At 39.5% G+C, this 23886-nt stretch overlaps 1 protein-coding gene across 1 annotated transcript; it reads left to right on the top strand.

Moving 5' to 3' along the window:
• Nucleotides 1-421: 421 nt before the first annotated feature.
• On the top strand, nucleotides 422-23403 carry MDH1 (malate dehydrogenase 1). The gene is made up of 9 exons (XM_081588383.1): nucleotides 422-494; nucleotides 5330-5428; nucleotides 6465-6561; nucleotides 8825-9000; nucleotides 10883-11005; nucleotides 21089-21265; nucleotides 21723-21836; nucleotides 22405-22494; nucleotides 23065-23403. Exons 1-9 carry the CDS (start codon nucleotides 492-494, stop codon nucleotides 23188-23190), a joined length of 1005 nt encoding a protein of 334 aa, XP_081444509.1. The 5' UTR covers nucleotides 422-491; the 3' UTR covers nucleotides 23191-23403.
• The last annotated feature ends 483 nt before the right edge of the window (nucleotides 23404-23886 follow it).

Here is a 23886-nt window from a genome sequence, read left to right as displayed (position 1 = left end):
GATCTCTCTACCTCCCACGTTTACCCTTGCCGAGAGGATAAAGTCTCCGCAGCAGTGGGGAGGGTGTTGTAGCTAAGGGGTCCGTCTCTCCTCCCTCGAGTTACACGCGCCTCCCCTCCCGCCAATTGCTGGGCGCCATCCGGCAGGTCCTTTTCCCTGGAGCCCAAACCATCCGCTTGTCGCAATCTTCCAATCACAACGGCCCGCCCTCGGGGACTACTTTGCAATCGGAGAAGAGCGCAGGGAGCAGAGCGTGAGAAGAACCTCTGAGCTCGGGAAGTGTAGTTCTAACACTTGAAGGAATTGCATTGGAGATTGCTCCGGAATCAAGGCAGCGTAAACTACAGTTCCCAGAGGGCTCCGCGGTCGGGAGCCGAGTTTTTTCTTTTCTAACACCGCTCGCCCTTTCCAAGTCGGTTCCACGATAGAGGTGACCTGACTGCCTGAGGCTCGTTCGGCAAGTGCAGAAAGTGTCCGCGCCCTTCCCAATCATGGTGAGTGTGGGCCCCTGCATGCTGCCCACCTACCGCCTTCGCGCCCCTCTCTGGCGTTTCTTGCGCTTGAAGGACTGGTGGGAGAAGGCTGTCCTTCGCGCCCTTTGGAAAGTCTCGATTCATCTTCTGGGGACTGTCGCAGTGACCTAGTTAGACTTTATTTCCAACTGAGGTTCTCAGAAGGACTTTAGAGAAATCACTGTCCTTGGAGAGGCGAGATCTCAGCCCTTCTGCATGTTGGAGGTACAAAATACGAAGCTGGGGGATTTCTCCCAAGCACACTCTAGGGGATTGATAAGGACGATAAGGTTTGAAATGCGGAGTGTTGGACCTTAACCTCTTTTCTCCTCTTAAGCCCAGCGTTTTTAAGGGCTTTTGTCACAAAGCTTTTGAAAGCAGAAGGCCCGCAATGCAAAGGGAGTGCTTACCAGATGCTCGGGATTACAATCTGCCTTTTCTGGAGAAGTGTTTCCGCCATGTCTAATTTAACGAAATGTGATTTAAAACCTGTTCATTGATCTTCTGTGCCAGTACATGTTACAGTGACGGCGCCCCTAGACAGATAATTTGTGCCGGTGTTTTTTACTAATCTGTATGTTACGAATTCTAGAAGCAGCACTTTTAAATGTTACACAACGTAATCATCTTGTCATGATGATTTGGATACCAAGATCTCCATATCTTGTCTCTGTTGAAAGGGAGAAGGAAGGGGTTGGGGGTGAGGGAACTCTGACGTATGAATAATCAGCATGCTGGTTGAAGGTGACATTTGATATCAACCTGAGAGAAATTGCTTCAGTACTTGTGTTTATAGTTGAGAATGGTTTTCCTCCGTTATTTCAAAATACTAAAATGAATGGGGAAATATTTGAAGGAATTGGAATATTTCCAGAACCTGAAAAGACGTGTTTTCAGAGAAAGGGGCTAACTCCTTCCACCTTTGAAAAGGAGCCAGTGGGAACAGCTTCCGATTTTCAGTGATAAACCTAGGTTCCCTACTTATTTTGTCAGATGATATAATGAGTCATTTAAACCATGGATTCAGTGGTTTCTGACCTAATAATCTTAGCAAGAAAGCAGAGGTACTTATTATCAGAGAACCTCAGACTTCATAATTTTAAAACTGTATGGAACCTTTTAAAAAACAGTAAAATTGAGTTTACTGAAACCCAAAGTGAATGTGATTTTCTCAAGGTCACACAAGTTTGCCTCCAAGGATCTCACACTCTTTTCCATTTTACCATATTTTGTCATTTAGACAGGTAAGTCATTCTGAAATTTTATTTTTAGTTGCTGAAGTTCTGGATGAAGATGCAAGTTCATACTGCAAATACAAGCTAAACTATACATCAGCATTTATATTACTTGACAGTTTTACAATAAGAATATTATATTTCTAGAATTGGAAGGGAATTTGGAAATTATTTCCTCTAATCTTCAGAAGTATGGTTAGGTCAAATGATTTTCCCAAGGTCACACAAAGATCCTGGGCCTCCATTCTTTCTTTGTTTTTCTGCATGGTAGATCAAGGCAGGCCTGACCCCTGGAAGGTCACTGGAGCACCAAATAATGTCCATGAGGAAGAACCCTGTCAGTTTGCTGAAACTTGACAGCAAATTCTCAGATGACTCAATCGCCTTGCCTCCTCAGGAGGGTGTGTAAACAATCACTGCGTTAGAAAAGACCCCTCTTGTGTAAGCTGTTAAAAATCAGGTTTTTTTTTGTTTTTTTTTTTTAAAGGAGGGGATTCTTTCCTTGTGTCCATTGGGAATGACAGCAAGAATAAACTGTATGAAAGAATCTGAATACTGTTTATGTGTCTTTTATATTACAGAAATATGTATAAATAAGAAAGTAAAAATGGAATATATGTATCTTTCTGTAGAATAACAGAAGGAACACTTAAATTCAAACTTGACAAACTAAAGACTTGAACACATGCGCAGGAGGACAGAGCCTGCATCTGCAGGAAGGTCATTAATGCCCTGCCAAGAGCAAAGACATTCCTTCTTTGAATCTTGGCAGACTGCCCAGATATCTAAGCAAAGAATAGTAACCTCTCTTCACACTGTAACATTGTGAAAAGTCAGTGGGAATCTCCCGCCCTCCTGCTTTTCAACTGTAATGATGCAAAGAGCAGGCAGAACCAAATACTGCACTTTCTTTTCTGTTTTATCATCAGAAATTCAGACACTAGGCTTCATACTACTTATAATGAGATGGAATTACCTACCTATGAAAATAATTTGCACAGTAATACACAGGAAGGAAACTGCTGAGATGGATTAATGGCTATTAGTTGCCCACAATCCCTTCACTAGGGACTGTGATACTTGGAACCCTTTTTTTTTTAGTAGCTAAAATTAATGCCTAAAATTGACTGCATTATTCTAACCATCTACCTGCTTTCTGGGAGGTTAAGTTTTATACATAGTAGTAGTAGTAGTTACTTTCACCTCATTTCTTATCCTAGGTTGCTTTCATTGAAGTAGCAGGTGTTCATATTTCTCTTAACCCTTGCTTTCCTTCATTCAACATATCCTTTTTGAATGCCAAATGGGAGTGCAAATTTGAGTCAAAGCCAGACTATTCTCACAGGAGTTCCACAGTGTAGTGGAAAATAAACATAAGCTACAAGAGTCCTTAGAGGAAAAATCTATGGTGAGAGAGGCCTATTATTAGAGTGCTTGCCACATACTAGTCTTACTACTTTGTATGTTAACTGTCTCAGTCCTTACTGCCTTGTTAGTTAGCTGCTATTAACTCCATCTTAACCTTAGAGAAACAGTACAGTAACTTGCCTAAAAACATACAGCTGAGTTGAGGAATCGAGATTTGAACCAGAAAGTCTGGCTCTAGAGGCCATCTCTTCATCACTCTACTGCATCTCTAGCCTCCTCTTTTAAAAAATTGTCTTATCCTCTTGTTTCTTACATATGGTTCACTAATGGATTCTCTGGGATGTATTATGTACAAGGTACATAATAAAAGACTTTGATTAGAACTACTGAGCTAAATAATTTTGCTAACCATACCTGAAACTATTGTCACTATTTTCAAGCTTCTCAGTGCAAGTATGTAAAACAGTTCTTTAAAGCATGTTGGGTTTGCTTCCAAACAATTCTTTTACATTCCCAAGGTTTTGATAGTAATTTTACAAGATCCAGCTACTCCTTCAGCAAATGTTTGATGAGCTCTATCTACCTGCCAGGCATTGTTAAAGGCAGCTGGGATACAACAGTAAATAAAATAGACAAAGCCCCTATCCTTAAAGAGCTTGCATTCTAAAGAGGGAGGCGCAATCATTTCTTCTATCATGTACTATACTTCGAGGAAAGGGAGGGAAATGACAGAATTTAAAACATGTAAGGCCATGTGATAGAAAATAAATATGTAGAATAACAGTGTTCTTTACAAACCTAAAGCCTATTGGGAAATAAATGCGTATTTTTTAAACTGGATTATTTGGGGAATTATCATATTTTGTTTATTTAGATATGAAAGCATGGGGGAAGCTGGTGAAAAGTATAGGGAAGAGACCCAGAAAGTCAAGAAGAAACTCCATATCATAGTTTTTTCCCTTTTTCTCTACTCAATCTGGGCATCTCTGAGGAAGAAACACATACATAATCTGCAGTGTTCAGATTCATTTCTCTACAACATTGACACTGTCCTGAGATTTTTTTTTTTCCTCTGAATTCTATAGATACCAAACTGCTAAGAGCTGACCCCTCTTGAAGAGGGAATCCTTAATATAAAGAAACCTAATGCTTCTATCCCCAGTCAGTTCAGCCACTTCTCTCATGTGGGTAACACATGAGGTGACATATTTACCACTTATAGAGTGGAAGGACATTTACCCAGCATTGTCCAAGAAAAGAACAATTCCCTTGATTGAATTTTTCCATCTAAACTTACCCATTAAATTTCCAGGGATTTTTGTTCAACTCTTTTTAATAGAAATATTTCTCTCTTTTTAATTCTCTGAGGTTAATTTAACTTATTTCTAATAACTCAGGGTCATCACTTTGAACTAGATATATATACTTTTCATCCATATGTTCAGATTTTGTTCAAGGTCTATGACTTCCTTCTATTATATGTTCTTTGTACTTTTTCCTCTCCCTCCCCTTTAATATTAATTTTCCCTTGGAATCAGGTTGTCAGCTGTGACTACATGTTGCTACTGTTGTTTGTTACTTAATGCTAAAATTTATTACAATCCAGGTTATAATCCAGATAAAATGTGTTTTAATCCATCATTTGTTTTCATTTTTTCTTCTTAAATAAAAGATATAGACTTATTTTTCTTCCCCCAAGGACTTGAATCATGATTAATAAACTTTCTGGTTCCTTGTAAATGGAAAGTTTTAACCTCTGTTCCTCTTCCTGGTGTGAAGGGTTCTTGTGAACAGAAGGGAGTGGGGGGATTTGCATAAGAGGATTTGTAAGGTTCTAGTAGCTGCCAGGGGGTTTGTGTATTATCATATAATGCACATCAAAATTGTTACTACTATTTTTAGTGGTAAAATATCCTAAAAGAGATGGATAAGATTTTGTAAGTAAATCGAAGATAGCAGGGAGAGTTAACTAACACCACATAAATGTGCTAAAGGACACATGTCCCAGAAGTCACTCGGTTGCTTTGTGCATGCTGTGTTTACTGGGACAAGTCTGGAATGAGTATGTTCTACTAAGCCAGATGCGAATGGTCTTTAAATTTTTACATTAGCTTTTAAAGTATGTGGTTGTCTTATTATAGAGAAAATAATGAACATCTTTAGGGTAGAGTAGCCTTTTTTTAATAAGATGTTAATGGGTCTCTTTCATTACAGTCTGAACCAATCCGAGTCCTTGTGACTGGAGCAGCTGGCCAAATTGCATATTCACTGCTATACAGTATTGGAAATGGATCTGTCTTTGGTAAAGACCAGGTAGGGGCAAGTGTCAATGAATCTTAAGTAAAAGTAAGAACATTTTCAATAAAACCCTCTATTTAGTTGCAAATAAATTTTTAAATATTAAAAGAATGAATAATTCCAATAAATGTCCGAGACACACAGCTATAAATGGAATCTGGCAGGTTCCATGCACCCCTCTGGGCACTGAAAGTGCTTTGCAAATTATAACTATTCCATGTACTATTATGTTGACTTGGTGCTGCCAGCAAATGTCATAATGACAGTAACTGTTATGGAGAGTCATAGGGGAGAGAAAGTGCTGATTCAGCACTTTCTTGTTCATAAATGGTCTTTAGATCCAGAAGAGTTAGACAGGCAAATCAGTTTCCCAGTTTGAAGCAGGTACCCTCTATTCCCTGGTAGCTCAGTCAGTAAAGAATCTGCCTTCAGTGGAGGAGACCTGGGTTCGATCCCTGGGTTGGGAAGATCCCCTGGAGAAAGAAATGGCAACCCACTCCAATATTCTTGTCTGAAAAATCCCACGGACAGAGGAGCCTGGCAGGGTCTAGTCCCTGGAGTTAGAAGAGCCAGACACGACTTAGCAACTGCACCACCACCTCCCTCTATTCTAGCAGGTCTGATTAATGTATACTAAAATCCTTTTCTATGATAATCATCTATCCATTGTCCTTACCCATGGATATCAAGTTCTTCCTTCATGCAAGATACTGTGCTTAGCTTTCTGAAATTAGATACACAGCCATCACAACAAAAGCACGGTGTGGCATGTCACTTCAATTTGGTATTTCTTCCATGTACTCCTCTAAAATTCAGTAAAGGTGATTCCTTTTAATGTGTCTGTTAGCAAACTATTGCTGGTTTTATAGTATTCCTTTTTCTTAGAGTAGCCAGCTGTTAGACATCTGACTTCCTAAAATAATTATGATTAATTAATGGAAATTACACACATATACACATCAATTAGCAAAAACTCGGCGAAAGGACTTTTTCTGTGACTAAATGACATAACCGACACTGACAGATGCTGTCCTTGCTGTTTATCTGGCAGCCTATCATTCTTGTGCTGTTGGATATCACTCCCATGATGGGTGTCCTGGATGGTGTCCTGATGGAGCTGCAAGACTGTGCCCTTCCCCTGCTGAAAGGTGAGCAGGGGAGTGGAGAAGAAAGGGATTTTACAGTATTTTATATCTTTAAAACAGTAGATTTTACAGCTTTGTTAACTGGCCTTTTAATTAGAAATTATTTCATTAAAAGTTTTTTATTTTTGGACTACTACGACTTGGTAAGATGTATATATACCAAGAATGAATAAATAAATAATTAACAAATGTCAAGACAGAAGTCTTAAATTTGATTGAAAGATTCATTAAAATATTAGGTCAAGCTGTAAACTAATTTGAATGTTTTTCTTCAGCTCTACCTTCATCATTATCTATTTTGGGAAAGGGAGGGTAAGAATTAATAATACTTTCAAAGAACTTGCACAAATCAAAAATATATAGATGCCCAAGAAAAACCATGCTCAGAATTCATGTGTCTGTTCAATAAACAATTACTGGAAGGGCTGCTGTGCCACCTCAGTCATTTGATTGCAAATTTATGTAAGAGAATGCATTACCCTGTCCAAGCTGTTCTGCTGGATCTTTTTCCTCACCCACTGTTTCCAAATGAGCTTCCTATATTGCTTTTTTCTTTTTATTCCCTTCTCTGCTGAGTTCCCTCTGCTGACTCTTGTGTACCCAGGTTACAGTCAGCTTGACCTTGGTCAGCTATGAATATAAAGGTTCAGCAGATAAGGCTGCATGGCTGGGAAGAAGATGGATTATTTTTTTCTCCAACTGGTGCTCTTATGTATACTTATTTGGGGACTTATAGCAGCCTGATTGACACAAGTTTCTGATCTAAACATTTATCAGTGACAGCACTATATTCGGATTGTCTTAGTATTTTGGGGGCTGCTATAACAAGAATATCATAGAGTTTATAGGTTTATAAACAACAAATTATTTCTAATGGTTCTGGAGGTTGGGAAGTCAGTAATCAAAAAGCCAATAGCTTGGATGTCTGGTGAGAGCCCAATTCCTACTTCACAGACAGACATCTCACTGTGTCCTCACATGGCAAAAGGGGTGAGGGAGCCCTCTGAGCCTCCTTTATAAGGCACTGATCTCATTTGTGAGGGCTTCTCCGCCCATGACCTAATCTTTTCCCAAAGGCCCCACTTCCTAATACTATCACACTGGGAATTAGGTTTCAACATATAATTTTATGGGAATACATCCAGTCTATAGCACTGCTCGTGGCCTTTTTAATACAGTCACCAAAAGAGAGCCATGATATACAGCTAATGCTCTAACAACTCAGGGCTTAGGGGTGCCAACCTTCCCTGCAGTGGAAAATTCAAGTACAATTTATAATTGGCCCTCTGTTCACACTTCCTCTGTATCTGCAGGTCCAACCAACCTCAGATTGTACCTTACTGTAGTATTTACTATGGGAAAAAAAATCCACGTATAAACTGGACATGCACAGTTCAAACCTATGCTGTTCAAGGGTCAACTATATGTTCTTTAATCAAAAAATATTAAGTGGTATATGTTTATTGGACTGCAGCATAGTGGTTGAACTCTGAACCAATCTGGACCTGAATGACAGTCCCACTCCTTTTTGACAGGTAGCTAATTAATCTCTTTAAATTTCATTGTCTTCATCTATAAAATGTTTGGGCTTCCCTGGTGGCTTGAATATGCCTGCATTGCAGGAGACCTGGGTTCAGTACCTGAGTTGGGAAGATCCCCTGGAGAAGGGCATGGCAACCCAATTCAGTATTCTTGCCTGGAGAATCCCATGAACAGGGGAGCCTGGCAGGCTACAGTCCATGGGGTCGCAAAGAGTTGGACACAAATGAGCAACTAAGCACAACACGGCACATAAACTGTTAAAATTAATTGTGAGAAAATAAATCTCTCAATGTTATTATTCCTTACAGAAAAAAACTCCTCAAGAAGCACAATTTTAATTTGAGTGATATCTTAAAACTTAAAGTAATTGTAACTTAAAGGTTAGGTGAGTTAGCTTCTCTTTTGTGTTATTGGTGGTAATTAATGTGAATAATTAATGTTGCTTTGAAAGGTGTATTATACCTTGCATCATAATAAAAGATGAAAGCTACAGAGTTTTGAAATTAAGATAAGCAAAATAAATGTATTGACATTTCTGCTTATGTTATGGTTGTTGAATTAATATATTGCCTTTCTTTTCTTAGGCCCTTTAAACTTTGATCACTGTGATTTGTAAAAGTAAACATTTGCTGCAAAGTGGAAGAGTTACTGGTTAGATTCAGTATGAAAAAACCTCAGACTTCGGTGTTTAAGTAGCTCTGCATATTTATTGCCATGTTCACAGATGTCATCGCAACAGATAAAGAAGAGATTGCCTTCAAAGACCTGGATGTGGCCATTCTTGTGGGCTCCATGCCAAGAAGGGATGGCATGGAGAGGAAAGATTTACTCAAAGCAAATGTGAAAATCTTCAAATGCCAGGGTGCAGCCTTGGACAAATACGCCAAGAAGTCAGTTAAGGTGACCAACAATATTTTATAGGGTTTTTCACTATCAGCATTTGAAACTTCTGCTTTCACCATTTAAGTGAAGATGAAATAATTTGCTTTCTTTTTTTCCCCAGTTCTGAGCAATGGTCAGTAGATACAGGTATAGGGTTTTGCTTGATTAGCCCTCCCTTTCTGGGCTTTGTTCATATAGTGTAGAAATCTATATTCTGAGGGGCTCAAAAATATTTTGCCTATGATTATGACATGGAGATTTAATATTAGTTTGTAAACCTGTAGAAAAGGCACAGAACCTTCTGGTGCCCTTTTAGCTGTACAGGACTTTTTGTTCAGACATTTGGATTTGTGTGCGGTTGTGAAGGAAGATGGCTGAACCACAAGTGACACTTGAAGGTCTTCCCTGTAGCTCAAACGGAAGAATCTGCCTGCAACACAGGAGTCCCGGGTTCAATCCCTGGGTCAGGAAGATCCTGTGGAGAAGGGAATGGCAATCCACTCCAGTATTCTTGCCTGGAGAATCCCATGGATAGAGGAGCCTGGCGGGCTACTGTCTATGGGATCCCAAACAGTTGGACACGACTGAATGACTAACACTACTACCTACCTACCTACAACTTAATTAACTGTCACAGCAAAAAGGCTTGCTGGTTAGAGGTTTTACTGAGGTTTTACTGATCTTAATACACTTCTTTCTCCCAATCCTGAATTCAAAGAAAGCTAAAAGAAAATTTTATAAGATTTCCTAATGTTGCCATTTATAATGTTCTATTATAATACTTCATAGACACCTGAATTTCTGCTCTGTGCAGACTTTATTTCAAGTAGTTAACTTTTATTTTCTGTAATCATTAACAGAAAATAATAAATAAAAATAAATTGAGTAGAAGTCCCCAGGTCTCTTAGTAAAAAAATTACAAGGCTGCTTGGAGTTATCGTGCTGCTTGCAGAGTAATTGCCTCTCAGCCAAAAGTGTCTTTCTAGGGGGAAATACACACCTACACAGGAGTAGCTAGGGATATTGGAGTATCATATCTGCAGCTTGCTCACCGACAGACCCAAAAAAGACTAAGGGCTGTGTGTGTGTGTGTGTGTGTGTGTGTGCACGCACGTGCACACACGCGCACACAGAAGGTGAGAGAGATGGGGCAAACTGGAGAATCTAGGCAGAAGGGATGTGGGAGTTAGTCTTTGTAAGATGCTTATAGCTTTCTGTAAGTTTGATATAATTTCACAGTATTTTAAAATCATTTTATTAAAGATTTTTAAGACTTGTAAAAAATTCATGTATTTGTTTTTCTATGCTGTATTGTAATTCACTGTATCCCCCTTTCAGAAAGGAAAAAAAGCCTGAAGTGCTTTCTCCTAAAGATAGATTCAATGAGTATGAAGGGGTGGGACCTGGTATTTTAGCAACTATCCCAGTTAATTCTTAGGATTAGGCAAGAATGAGAAACACTTTTCACTCATAAGGGCAAATCACTGCCCTAAAGTAAACTCCTCAAAGAAGAATTTCTTTCTTGGGCTACTTTTATGAGATGGGAAATTTTTATGATTGACTCGAACCCTGAGATAGAACTTTCGGTTACTAGTTTTTTATGGCAAGAAAATAAATGCTGTCTCTGTTTTAGCAGAAAACACAAAGACTTGTATATATAATGGTGGTTTTAGTAAATGTTTTCAGTAGTCACATCAAATACTAACAAGGGGGAAAAAATATTAGAAGGGAGGATAGAAACCTCCTAGAATCTAGAAACTGGGGTAATAACTATAGATATTTAGCTCACACAGACTTGATAAAAAGGCCACATGTTACATCAGTCATATCCTATTGATAAGTTGGTTTACTTAAATCAGTGTACGGTCTGAAGCTCTGCTGTGCCTCCTGTACATCCTAGGTTATTGTGGTGGGAAACCCAGCCAATACCAACTGCCTGACTGCCTCCAAGTCGGCACCATCCATCCCCAAGGAGAACTTCAGTTGCTTGACTCGTTTGGATCACAACCGAGCTAAAGCTCAGGTAAGAAAGATACCTTTTCAAATCTTAACAAATGTTCAACTTTAAACCTTTTTTTCTCACCTTGAAAGTAACTGAATCTCAGTTTGTACTTTTTTTTCTTGTTTTGTTTTAGTAGGTAGCTGTTCCAATTTGTTAGGACATCTTTATATCTAATCTCTTAAGGCAGATGAACTTTGTACTTAATTTTCACCATTATATTCCATTTCCTTACTTTAATCACATGTCACTGCTAATGTCCTCTTAGTAGAGTGGTTAAAAATTAGTCATTAGTATAGATAATTCACATAATGGTACACAATTAATTTTGTCAGGTACATATGAAATTATAAAAACAAAGGCTTGAGTTTTGTGTGTTTCATGTGGTTCTGCTTTTTTCACTCAGATAAGCAATCAAATTGATTTAAACTTTATATTTAGTTTCGTTTTCATTTTTATATCCTTCTCATATTCTACTTCCAATATACCTTGATTCATAGACCTAACATTCCATGTTCCTATGCAGTATTGTTCTTTACAGACTTTACCAGATGCATCCACAACTGGGCATTAATTCCGCTTTGGCTCAGCCTCTTTATTCCTTTTGGAGCTATTTCTCCACTCTTCTTCAGTAGCATATTGGACACCTAATGACCTAGGTGGCGGGGGGTATGGCTGGAGGCAGGGGTTCATCTTTCAGTATCATATGTTTTTGCCTTTTCATACTGTTCATGGGGTTCTCAAGGCAAGAATGCTGAGTGGTTTGCCATTCCCTTCTCCAGTGGACCATATTTTGTCAGAACTCTCTACCATGACCTGTCCATCTTGGATGGCCCTACACAGCATGCTCATAGTTTCATTGAATTAGGCAAGGCTGTGGTCCATGTAACCTGCTTGGTTAGTTTTCTGTGATTGTGGTTTTCATTCTGTCTGCCCTCTGATGGTCCATGACTCACGGTAAATTGGAAGTGGTCAAATGAGATGGCAGGAGTGAACATCGACATTTTAGTTAACAGTGAACTAAAATGGACAGGAATGGAATAGACAAATTTAATTCAAATGACCATTATATCTACTACAAGAATCCCATAGAAGAAATGGAGTAGCCCTCGTAGTCAAGAGTCCAAAATGCAGTACTTGGGTGCAATCTCAAAAACAGCAGAATGATCTTGGTTCGTTTCCAAGGCAAACCATTCAATATCACAGTAATCCAAGTCTATGCCCCAATCACTAATGCTGAAGAAGCTGAAGTTGAATGGTACTGTGAAGACCTACAAGACCTTCTAGAACTAATACCAAAACAAGGTGTCCTTTCCATCATAGGGAACTGGAATGCAAAAGTAGGAAGTCAAGAAGATACCAAGAGTAACAGGCAAATTTGGCCTTGGAGTACAAAATGTGAAGTAGGGCAAAGGCTAACAAAGTTTTCCAAGACAACGTTCTGGTCATAGCAAACACCCTCTTTCAACAACATAAGAGACGACTACACATAGACATCACCAGATAGTCAATACCAAAATCAGATTGATTATATTCTTTGTAGCCAAAGATAGAAAAGCTCTATACAGTCAGCAAAAGCAAGACTGGGAGCTGACTATGGCTCAGATCATGAACTCCTTTATTGCCAAATTCAGATTTAAATTGAAGAACGTAGGGAAAACCACTAGGCAATTCAGGTGTGGCCTAAATCAAATCCCTTAACAATTATACAGTGGAAGAGACTAATAGATTCATGGAATTAGATCTAATGAACAGAATGCCTGAAGAACTATGGATGGAGGTTCCTAACATTGTATGGGAGGTGGTGATCAAAACCATCCCCAAGAAAAAAAAATGCAAAAAGGAAAAATGGCTGTCTGAGGAAGCCTTACAAATAGCTGAGAATAAAAGAGAAGCTTAAGGCAGAGGGGGAAAGGAAAGATATACCCATCTGAATGCAGAATTCCAGAGACTAGCAAGGCAAAGAAGTAGAGGAAAACAATAGAATGGGAAAGACTAGAGATCTCTTCAAGAAAATTAGAGATAGCAAGGGAACATTTCATGCAAAGATGGGCTCAATAAAGGATGGAAACAGTATGGGCCTAACAGAAGCAGAAGATATTGAAAAGAGGTGGCAAGAATACACAGAAGAACTTTACAAAAAAGATCTTAATGACCCAGATAACTAGGTCTGATTACTCACCTAGTGCCAGACATCCTGGAATGTGAACTCAAGTGGGCCTTAGGAAGCATCACTACAAACAAAGCTAGTGGAAGGGATGGAATTCCAGTTGAGCTATTTCAAATCCTGAAAGATGAAGCTGTGAAAGTGCTGCACTCAATATGCCAGCACATTTGGAAAACTCAGCAGTGGCCACAGGACTGGAAAAGGTCAGTTTTCATTCCAACCCCAAAGAAAGGTAATGCCAAGAATTTTCAAACTACCACACAGTTGCATTCATTTCACATGCTAGCAGAGTAATGCTCAAAATCCTTCAAACTAGGCTTCAACAGTACGTGAACCAAGAACTTCCAGATGTGCTTACTTGCTGGAGAGGAACCAGAGGTCAAATTGCCAACTCCTAGAGAAAGCTAGAGTATTCCAGAAGAACATCTACTTCTGCTTCATTGACTACACTAAAGCCTTTGACTGTGTGGATCACGACAAACTGTGGAAAATTCTTAAAGAGATGGGAATACCAGACCACCTTACCTGCCTCCTGTAAAACCTATATGCAGGTCAAGAAGCAACAGTTACCACCTGACACGGAACCACAGACTGGTTCCAAACTGGGTACGTCAAGGCTGTATATTATCACCCTGTTTATTTAACTTACATGCAGAGTAAAAATGCATTATGCAAAATGCCAGGCTGGATGAAGCACAAGCTAGAATCAAGATTGCAGGGAGAAATATCAGTAACCTCAGATATGGAGATGACACCACCCTTATGGCAGAAAGGGAAGAGGAATTAAAGAGCCTCTTGATGAGGGTGAAAGAGGAGAGTGAAAAAGCTGACTTAATACTCAACATTCAAAAAAACAGGCATCTGGTCCTGTCACTTCATGGCAAACAGATGAAGAAAAAGTGGAAATAGTGGCAGATTTTATTTTCTTGGGCTCCAAAATCACTGTGGACAGTGACTACAGCCAGGAAAATAAAAGACAGTTGTTCCTGGGAGAAAAAGCTGTGACAGCCATTGACAGTGTGTTAAAAAGCAGAGGCAACACTTTGCCCACAAAGGTCTATAGTAAAGGGCTATGGTTTTTCCAGTAGTCTTTTACGGATCCGAGAGACCATAGAGAAAGCTGAGCACTGAAGAATTAATATTTGTGAATTGTGGTGCTGGAGAAGACCTGAGAGTCCCTTGGACAGCAAGGAGATCAAACCAGTCAATCCTAAAGGAAATCAACCCTGAATGTTCACTGGAAAGACTAATGCTGAAGCTGAAGCTCCAATACTTTGGCCACCTGATGTGAATAGCCAACTCATTGGAAAAGACCCTGTTGCTGGGAAAGATTGAGGACAGGAGAAGGGGGCGATAGAGTATGACATGGATAGCATCACTTACTCAGTGGACATGAGTTTGAGCAAACTCTGAGAGATAGTGAAGGACAGGAAAGTCTGATGTGCTGCAGGCCATGGGGGTCACAAAGAGTAGGACTAGATTTAGCAACTGAACAACAATATGCATATTCATGAGTGAGTATAATCTTCCATGTAAAGCTGGGGTTCTAGATGCACTTGCATAGTACAACATGCTCAAACATATATGCCTTGCTTGTTCAAAAATGGCAGTCCTTGGGGTAGAGGTTTTAGCATTAAAATGAGGCTAAGTTCACTCTAGGTTGACAAAATCCAGGTACCTATTAAGTGAAGTCAAGAGGGTCAACAAAGTCTCATTCCTTAGGCTCCAGTTAATTTGGTAACTGAATGCTTAAGGCGTTTTGGATGCTACAAAACAGCTCAAGAATGTGCTTCTGGTTGATCTTTACCTTTGAAACAGGACAGAACAGGGAGTCTTTACAACTGACTTGTTATGTTTGCTATGGTTACTTCTCTTGCCTAATAACAGTTTTTTGTTCTTGCATTCTTTGTTCCTTTTAAAATCATTAACTACTGAGATCTATTCTTTGTTTCCACATGAAGACCTAGGAGGCCTTAGTTTACCTTTCTCCCAGTCTCCTTAGAACAGAAGGTTCTGAAATTCAGTCTAGTTCTTAACTCAAGCTTGTCCAGTGCATGTTACAATTTCTCTTATTGCCCAGGATTCTGCTTCTGCAAAATATGACAAACTCTGGTTTAACCGCATACCTTCCTTATTACTGTCTGGCTAGCAAAACCACTGCTTTAAACTGAGAGCTGATAATCTTTCAGCTCTGGAGGGCCCAGTGAAGGAGAAAAGAATTTACATTTAAGTTTCTACACTAAACTGAATGTTTTACATTTAATTTGTCATTTACTTCTCATAGTAGCCATATGAGATATCTGTTATTATCTCCTGTTTAACAGAAAGAATTCTGAAGTCTAAAAAGGTCAGGGAACCTGCTCAAAGTCTCACAGCTAGTCAGTAAAGGGTCTGCCTAACTCCACACCCTCATGTGTTCTTACATAATAGTACGGTGCATGCATGCTAAGTCACTTCAGTCGTGTCTGACTCTTTGGGACCCTGTGAACTATATCCCATCCAGCTCCCCTGTCCATGGGATTCTCCAGGCAAGAATACTGGAGTGGATTGCCATGCCCTTCTCCAGGGGATCTTCCTGATCAAGGGATCAAACCCGTGTCTCTTAACATCTCCTGCATTGCCAGGCAGGTTCTTTACCACTAGCGCCACTTGCCATCAAGTGACTTAAATCCATTCACTAGCTCTGTGACCCTGAGAAAGTGTATTCAAGCTGTAAAATGGGATGATAATTGTTATCTATCTCAGATGGTAGTTATGCGCACTAAATGAGATAAGATCTATGTTAAGACCTTATCTTGATGCCTATCACATAGTAAAAACTCAGTAAAGGTTGGCTGCTGTAATTATTACTGATGATGATGATGAAGAGATATATAACCAAATTTTGAGAAGAGTCACACTTCAGAAATCTCTCAGTTAATTTAGAAGGTCTTTGGATAACAAGCTTAAATTACAGGTATTTCCTGAGAGGCTTTGGGCTATGGGCTGGGTCTTTTTTCTTATTATTTAGCCAGCATTCAGTGGCTGGGAAGAAATGGGAATTGGTTTGAATGACTGGAGGCAGGAGATTGGGGGTTCTGTAGAGCAGTTATGGGGCTTCCCAGGGGGCGATAGTGGTAAAGAACCCGCCTGCCAACGCAGGAGACGCAAGAGACAAGGGTTCGATCCCTGGGTCAGGAATATCCCTGGAGGAGGGCGTGGCAAGTCATTCTAGTATTCTTGCCTGGAGAATCCCATGGGCAGAATAGCCTGATGGGCTACAGTCCAGTGGGTCACAAAAAGTCAGACACGACTGAAGCAACTTCACACGCACGCCCAGAGCAGTTATGAAAGAAAAGGTGGTATACAGGTGTTGCATCTATGGACTTTGGGTTACCAAATGGTGATTCACTGCATTGCAACAGGGAGAAGACAGTAGAATGACGACAACACCAACAAATTTCTACCTGTGCTGTTTGACCTGAGGCCTTAGTGGAGGCAGGCATTGGCAAACTCTGCTTTCAGATGTATAGCAAAATGATGCTTTGTCCCAGTGCCTGCAACAGTTTTCCTTGCGGGGTGAAAGTCTGAGGAAAGAGAGAAGAAAGCCACAGACTTTGGCCCATGTTCCAGCATGCTGGTCTGGCACAGTGACAGCTGTTAGGAAGTTTTTGAAGGAGCTGTTTCTCGCTCCTGTAGAGACTGTTAATCCAGTAAGAAGAGTAACAGAACCAAAGATTAATTTTTCTTACATGAATGAATACTGCTGCTGCTAAGTCGCTTCAGTCATGTCCGACTCTGTGCAACCCCGTAGACGGCAGCCTACCAGGCTCCCCCGTCCCTGGGGATTCTCCAGGCAAGAACACTGGAGTGGATTGCCATTTCCTTCTCCATCGCATGGAAGGAAAAGTGAACGTGAAGTCGCGCAGTCATGTCCAACTCTTCGTGACCCCATGGACTGCAGCCTACCAGGCTCCTCCATCCATGGGATTTTCCAGGCGAGAGGACTGGAGTGGGCTGCCATTGCCTTCTCCCTGAGTGAATACTAGTCTTACATAATTTGTTTTAGAAATCAGAGGGCCTCACTGCCTAGTAACTGTTTATCACCTGCAGAATTCCCCTGTGTATTTGCAAACTAGAGCTACGTATGTTGTCTGCTGGCTAACAAGGTAATTTGTCAATGAAACCAGTTAGGTAGTATCACAGAGAAGAAAATTAACTACAGCTGGAGAATGAATCAAAAGCTGTTCAACAGGTCTGTATGATAGGCATGAAAATGTCTGAAGGAGCAAGGAGCTGCTTACTATCCTGGGTACATGGTAGTTTAGCTCTGAGGTACATGATATTCAGAAATCACATCTGCTCGGTGCAAAGTACTGGCCTTTGCTATCCAGAGAGAAGCTGATTAGCTCAAGAGATCTAAAGAACAAGAGGAAATGGGCAAACAGGACACAGGAAGTCAAGGGAGCCTCCTGTAGGGAGGAGAGGTCTGCAGGCAGTTTGTCCTCACTGTACTTTGGAGTTGACATTCAGCAGAGTTAGGATTTCTAAATTCTTGATAATATACATCTTGGCTCACTTGCCCCAGGATAAATTTTCCTTTTTCTCAATGATCCCAGCTAAATATAAGTAAGAACAGTTCTTTGCAAGTCCCTTCAGGTCATGGCACACACAGAAAATGGTACTCATTGCATAGCACATCACTCTACCCCAACCACTAAGCAGATCAGTAGCCAGGTACCCCAGAAACCAACCACCCAACTAATTTGTGAAGACTGATATGGTAGTTAATAGTCCTAATTTTTGCAGAACTCTAGATGAAGTAGGGATTAAATCAGAAGTGATTTTAAATGTCAAAAACAAAGAGTTTTAAGTTATTTTTAAAATCTATTTTAGGACTCAAAAAATGAGTCTCAACTTATAACAGTCAGTGAAAGTAAGCACAACTTGCTTCTTCCTTGACTGAATAAATTAGCATGAAGATGAGTCGAGGCATTGCAAACATTTTAGGTAATGGCTTTTTTCATTTTTATCATTTTGGTTGGTTGGTTGTCATTTTTTACTTTTTATTTTGGAATAATTATAGACTTAGAAGAAGTTGCAGAAATAGTACAGAGAACCCCATGTGCCCACCACCCTCCTCCCCCAGTGATGACATTTTACATAACTATAGAGCATTATCAAAACTAGGAAATTGACTAAACTACACACAACACTGTTAAATAGCTTTACTCAGATTTCTACAGTTTTTATGTTTTTATGAATGATCCTGTCATCTAATTATATATTAGACTACTATAACCACAAACTGTACCATCACCCACAAAGAATTCCTATTCATGTTGCCATTTTATAGTTACACAGTCCCTTTCCTTTCCTAAACTCTGACAACCATTTATCTCTTCTCCAACTCTATATTTTTGTCATTTTAAGAATGTTTTAAAAATAGTGGAGAAGGAAATGGCACCCCACTCCAGTACTCTTGCCTGGAAAATCCCATGGACGGGGGAGCTTGGTGGGCTACAGTCCATGGGGTCGCAAAGAGTCAGACACGACTGAGCGACTTCACTTTCACTTTTCCCTTTCATGCACTGGAGAAGGAAATGGCAACCCACTCCAGTACTCTTGCCTGGAAAATCCCATGGACGGGGGAGCCTGGTGGGCTACAGTCCATGGGGTCGCGAAGAGTCAGATACGACCGAGCGATTTCACTTTCACTTTTAAAAATAGAATCCTGCAGTAAGTAACCTTTTGACACTTTTTTCATTCAGTTTAATGCTTTTAATAGGCATTCAACTTGTTACATGTATCAGTAGCTCATTCCTTTTTATTGTTACTCCATTTATTTATTTAATTATATGAATGTACCACAGTTTGTGTTGGAAGACAGAAGGAATGAAAAGTGCCCACCAAACTGAGAAGGCATCTTGAGACCAAAATACAAGGCAGGCAGCTCCATATAACCTATGAGTCAGTTTATTATATGGTAACTTACTCACAGGGTGGGATTGGGATCAGGCAGACAATGACCTAGAGACATTTGCAGCTGCACGCCATACCACAGAGGAGCCACAGGGACAATTTTATAGTTATCCTCGGGTATGAGTATACGTGCTTTGAAACAGGACATTTCTGAGTTAAGATTTATGAACGGATAACTGGTCTCGTGGGTGCCAGGAATGTCAAGGGAGGTTTTCATCATTGTTGGGAGACCAGCAGAGCAGAGAGGCTGGCTACCTGATCCTAATGTTTATTAAACCATATAATATAAACTACAAAGCCCTAGATGTGATTCACTTTACAGGTCAGTTTTAAAGGATAGGAGAAACTATAACGGCCCAAGATGGTGTCAGTTATGCTAACAGCCATGCTTTGTTTAACCATTCTTGAAGGACTTTTGAGTTGTTTCAAGTTTGGGGCTAAAATATCAGGCTGTATTCTCTTTGCTATATGGTGAACACACAACCAGAGCTTTGATGTGGTGCTGCTATTATCTGTGTATGCAAAAGCTGTGGATTCTGGCACAACTATTTTTTTTCCTCTCGTTCTTATTGCAATGTAAAGGAAAGAAAAATCACAATGTAACCCTAACACATCAGCTTTTAAATTTTTTTTCTAAAACCTTTCTCTTTTAGATCCTTATAAATTCTGCTATCTAATTAGAAAGAAATTACAGGAAAGCAAGTATTGGAATTCCCTAGTAGCTCAGCTGGTAAAGAATCGCCTTGCAATGCAGGAGACGCTGGTTCAATTCCTGGGGGCAGGAAGATCTACTGGAGAAGAGATAGGCTACCCACTCCAGTATTCTTGGGCTTCCCAGGTGGCTCAGCTGGTAAAGAATCTACCTGCAATGCGGGACACCTGGGTTCAATCCTTGGATTGGAAAGATCCCCTGGAGAAGGGAACAGCTACCCACTCCAGTATTCTAGCCTGGAGAATTCCATGGACTGTATAGTCTATGGGGTCGCAAAGAGTTGGACATGACTGAGTGCTTTCATTTTCTAAGTAAAGTACAGGAATAAAGCCAGCCAATTAATTTTTTGGCTTCCTAGTACATATAAAAGTTTTATTTGTATGTAGTGTGTTAAGTATGCAAAAACATTATGTCTAAAAAAATATATACATACAATATATACATACCTTAATTCAAAAAAGGCTTTGTTGCTAAAAAAAATGCTAACCATCATCTGAGCCTTCAGCAGGTCATAATCTTTTTGCTGGTTGGGGGCTCTTGCCTTCATGTTGATGGCTGCTGATTGATCAGGTGTTGGTTGCTAATGGTTGGGGTGACTGTGGCAATTTCTTAAAATAAGACAACAATGAAGTCTTCCTTTCACAAAAAATTTCTCTATAGCATACAATGCTGTGTGATAGCATTTTACCCTGAGTAGAACTGATTTCAAAACTGTAAGTAAATCTCTCAAACCTTGCCACTGCTTTATCAACTAAGTTTATGTAATATTCTAAATCCATTCTTGTCATTTCAACAACCTTCACGGCATCTTTACTACTAGGAGTGGATTCCACCTCAGGAGCCTTAAACATCATAGGGTACAGTATTGAAGCAGAATGCTTAAAAGTAAGGATCATCGTATAGTTTATGGATGACTTATTTGTTTAGTAGCTTAATCAGATATAAAACACCAAAGTTTAATATTGTTTGAATACATAAATGTGACCTTTGTTTTGTTGTTAATACTTGGAGATGTCACCTAAGCGTTCTGACCAATCAGGTATTTAGATAGTTTCTCTACTATTCTTTTGGGAAACTTACCAAACAGTAAAATCTATTGGGGAGTTGTTTGGTTCGTTTTGTTGTTTTTTTACAAATCAATATAAGTCTTGTGTTCTCTTAAAGTTTCAGAGGTTTTTATCTTAAGGACATTTGTCAAATAGATCACAATTTGAAATTTAAAACAAAAATTTTGTCTAAATAATGTATTTGTTTTTTGTTGAACTAGATTGCTCTTAAACTTGGAGTGACTTCTGATGATGTAAAGAATGTCATTATCTGGGGAAACCATTCCTCAACTCAGTATCCAGATGTCAACCATGCCAAAGTGAAACTGCAAGGAAAGGAAGTTGGTGTTTATGAAGCTCTGAAAGATGACAGCTGGCTCAAGGGAGAATTCATCACGGTGAGAAAAATCCAAGAGGTCTCTTCAGTGTCAAGCATCGAGAACTCTTGAGAGACTCGCACATTACTGACCTGAGTCTTCCCCCAGTGGGTGGCAGGAGGAAACCCAAAGATAGCAGGCCTTTGATGAGCATGTATATTCTTTGGGAGTCATACTGAGGCAGTCATAATCCAATCTGATCTATTGTGTGGCAGTCGAGATTGATAAAGTGGGAAAAAACTAGATAACCCTCCAGTCATGCAGCTATCTTATAGAGATCCATTTCTTCATATAAGGTGTGGTCAACTTTCTGTGTGGGTCTTTAGTTGTCCCTTTTCAGAAAGACTGGTGCTTCTAAGTGAAAGAGGTTAATAAGGCCACCATGGGGTAGTTGTGTGATTTTGGAGGGGACACAGTAAGCTGTAGTTTCAGCCTTTCATCCCAGGAATAACCCTGCTGTCTCTGCCTGCCCACCCAGACTGTGCAGCAACGCGGTGCTGCTGTCATCAAGGCACGAAAACTGTCCAGTGCAATGTCGGCTGCAAAAGCAATCTGTGACCACGTCAGAGACATCTGGTTTGGAACCCCAGAGGTGAGGACTCTGACTTCCACAGGCCACTCTTATTTTTTCCTCTGATGCTATAATGTAAAAAATCAAACAAACAAAAAGACATGTGGCCTTGCAGTCAGGCCAGTTAGGTTCATATCCCAGCTCAGCTACTGACTAGGTGAGTAACCTTGGGAAAGTTGCTTAACCTCTCTGAGCAGTTTTGTCATCTTTTACATGGCATTTAACTCATAGGGTTATAAGGTCAATGAGATGAAATGTGGAAAGCACCTAACATAGTAGAGGTGGCTTTATTTTTCTTCTTAAAACCTATATTGGGCCACCAGCTTCCTCGTTTATAAAATGAGGGTTATGTTTCTCTGGTTTACTTCACATGTAGATTGGAAGAGTGGACTGAGATAGTAACCATGGAAGTTGCCCTTTTGTGAAAGTGCCTGATGATGATTCTTTATATAGTAATGAAGTTATGCACAGAGTATCAATAAGAACCTATCACCTGGTTTAACTTTGTTAGTTCATGTGTCCTTTGGTTATGAAAAGGAATTCTTTATCACCATGCGAATATAAAACATTGACTGTTACTTCTTTTCAGGGAGAGTTTGTGTCCATGGGCATTATCTCTGATGGCAACTCCTATGGTGTTCCTGATGATCTGCTTTACTCGTTCCCTGTTACAATCAAGGTAAGGTATTTTGGGGTTTTTTTAACCCTCTGTTCCCTAATGGGAAGCCAGTTGTGTGTTTTTATTAACAGTGGTATATTTTAGTCTAGAAAGTTGTTCCTGTACCAAATTAAACATTTTTCTCAGCTTTAAAATCATGTGAAGCACAACTTCAGGTCACTAAAAGATAGAAGTTAATCTGGAAAGCAAGTTTCAACTCGCCCAACTAGACACTTTTTGTTACTATGCCTCTCATATTAGATATCTATAAATATTCTCTTACTTCTAAATGAAACAATGGTTCTCAGTATTGTCACTCTGTATTACAACTGTACTGAAGTCAATAGTTTTTTATATTTGCTAATTAAAGCCTCATTTAAAGATGGTTTTTCTAGATTCAGTCAGTTTCAAATTCAAATGTTGAGTTTTAATCAGAATTATATGTTAATTAAGATCTGGATTTTTATTTGCTTCTTTAGATTCACATTTTAAAACATACTCCTCTAAATTAAGTTCAAACTAAGTTGTTGCTTGCTGGGACAACTTCTAGTTTAATCATAAATCTCTTAATTTGCATTTATTTTCAAACAGGATAAGACCTGGAAAGTTGTTGAAGGTCTCCCTATTAATGATTTCTCACGTGAGAAGATGGATCTTACTGCAAAGGAACTGGCAGAAGAGAAAGAAACTGCATTTGAATTTCTTGCCTCTGCCTGACTAGACAATCATTTCGATGTTACTAAATGCTCCAAAGCTGAAGAATCTAAATGTCGTCTTTGACTCTAGTACAAAGTAATAATAATGCCATACTTAAATTACTTGTGAAAATCAACACACTTTAAAGATTGTATGCTTCTTGGTACAAGTTTGTGACGGTTTATCATCATGCTGTTAGTGTCGCATTCTAAAATAAATATATATTCAAGTGAAGATGACTTGGACTCTAATTCTAGATATTTTGTTTCTATTCAGAAAACAAATGTGCATGCTAGCTTGCCTAAGGGGGTTATGATTTAAAAAAAAAAAAAAAACAGAAAAAGGGAGTGAAGAATGAAAATGTTACAAAGCAAAGCACAATTCTCTCATATTTAAATAGAATAGGAAAATCCCACCTCATAACCAATCTATTTGGAATAGAATTTTAAGTCCGTCGTTTCCTTTTGGCCGCACCATGTAGGAGATCTCATTTCCCCTCCCAGGGAGTGAACCAGTGCCCCTGCAGTGCAAACACAGAGCCTCAACCACTAAACCACCACGGAAGTCCCCAGAATATAATTTTAAACATTACCTACACTAGGCAGTTAAACATATTGTTTTAAATCTTAATTTATGCTTTGTGGATAATTTGGTTTTAACATTAGCTGTTAAATGGACTGCAGGTAATATTCTGTCAAGTTAATGCCATTGGTAAGA

Source organism: Giraffa tippelskirchi, chromosome 4 (assembly GCF_054371585.1).
Source record: "Giraffa tippelskirchi isolate mGirTip1 chromosome 4, T2T-mGirTip1v1.2.pri, whole genome shotgun sequence".
NCBI lineage: Eukaryota > Metazoa > Chordata > Mammalia > Artiodactyla > Giraffidae > Giraffa > Giraffa tippelskirchi.
The sequence above is the reverse complement of the archived record's forward strand: the minus strand, read 5'-3'. Positions and strand labels throughout refer to the sequence as shown.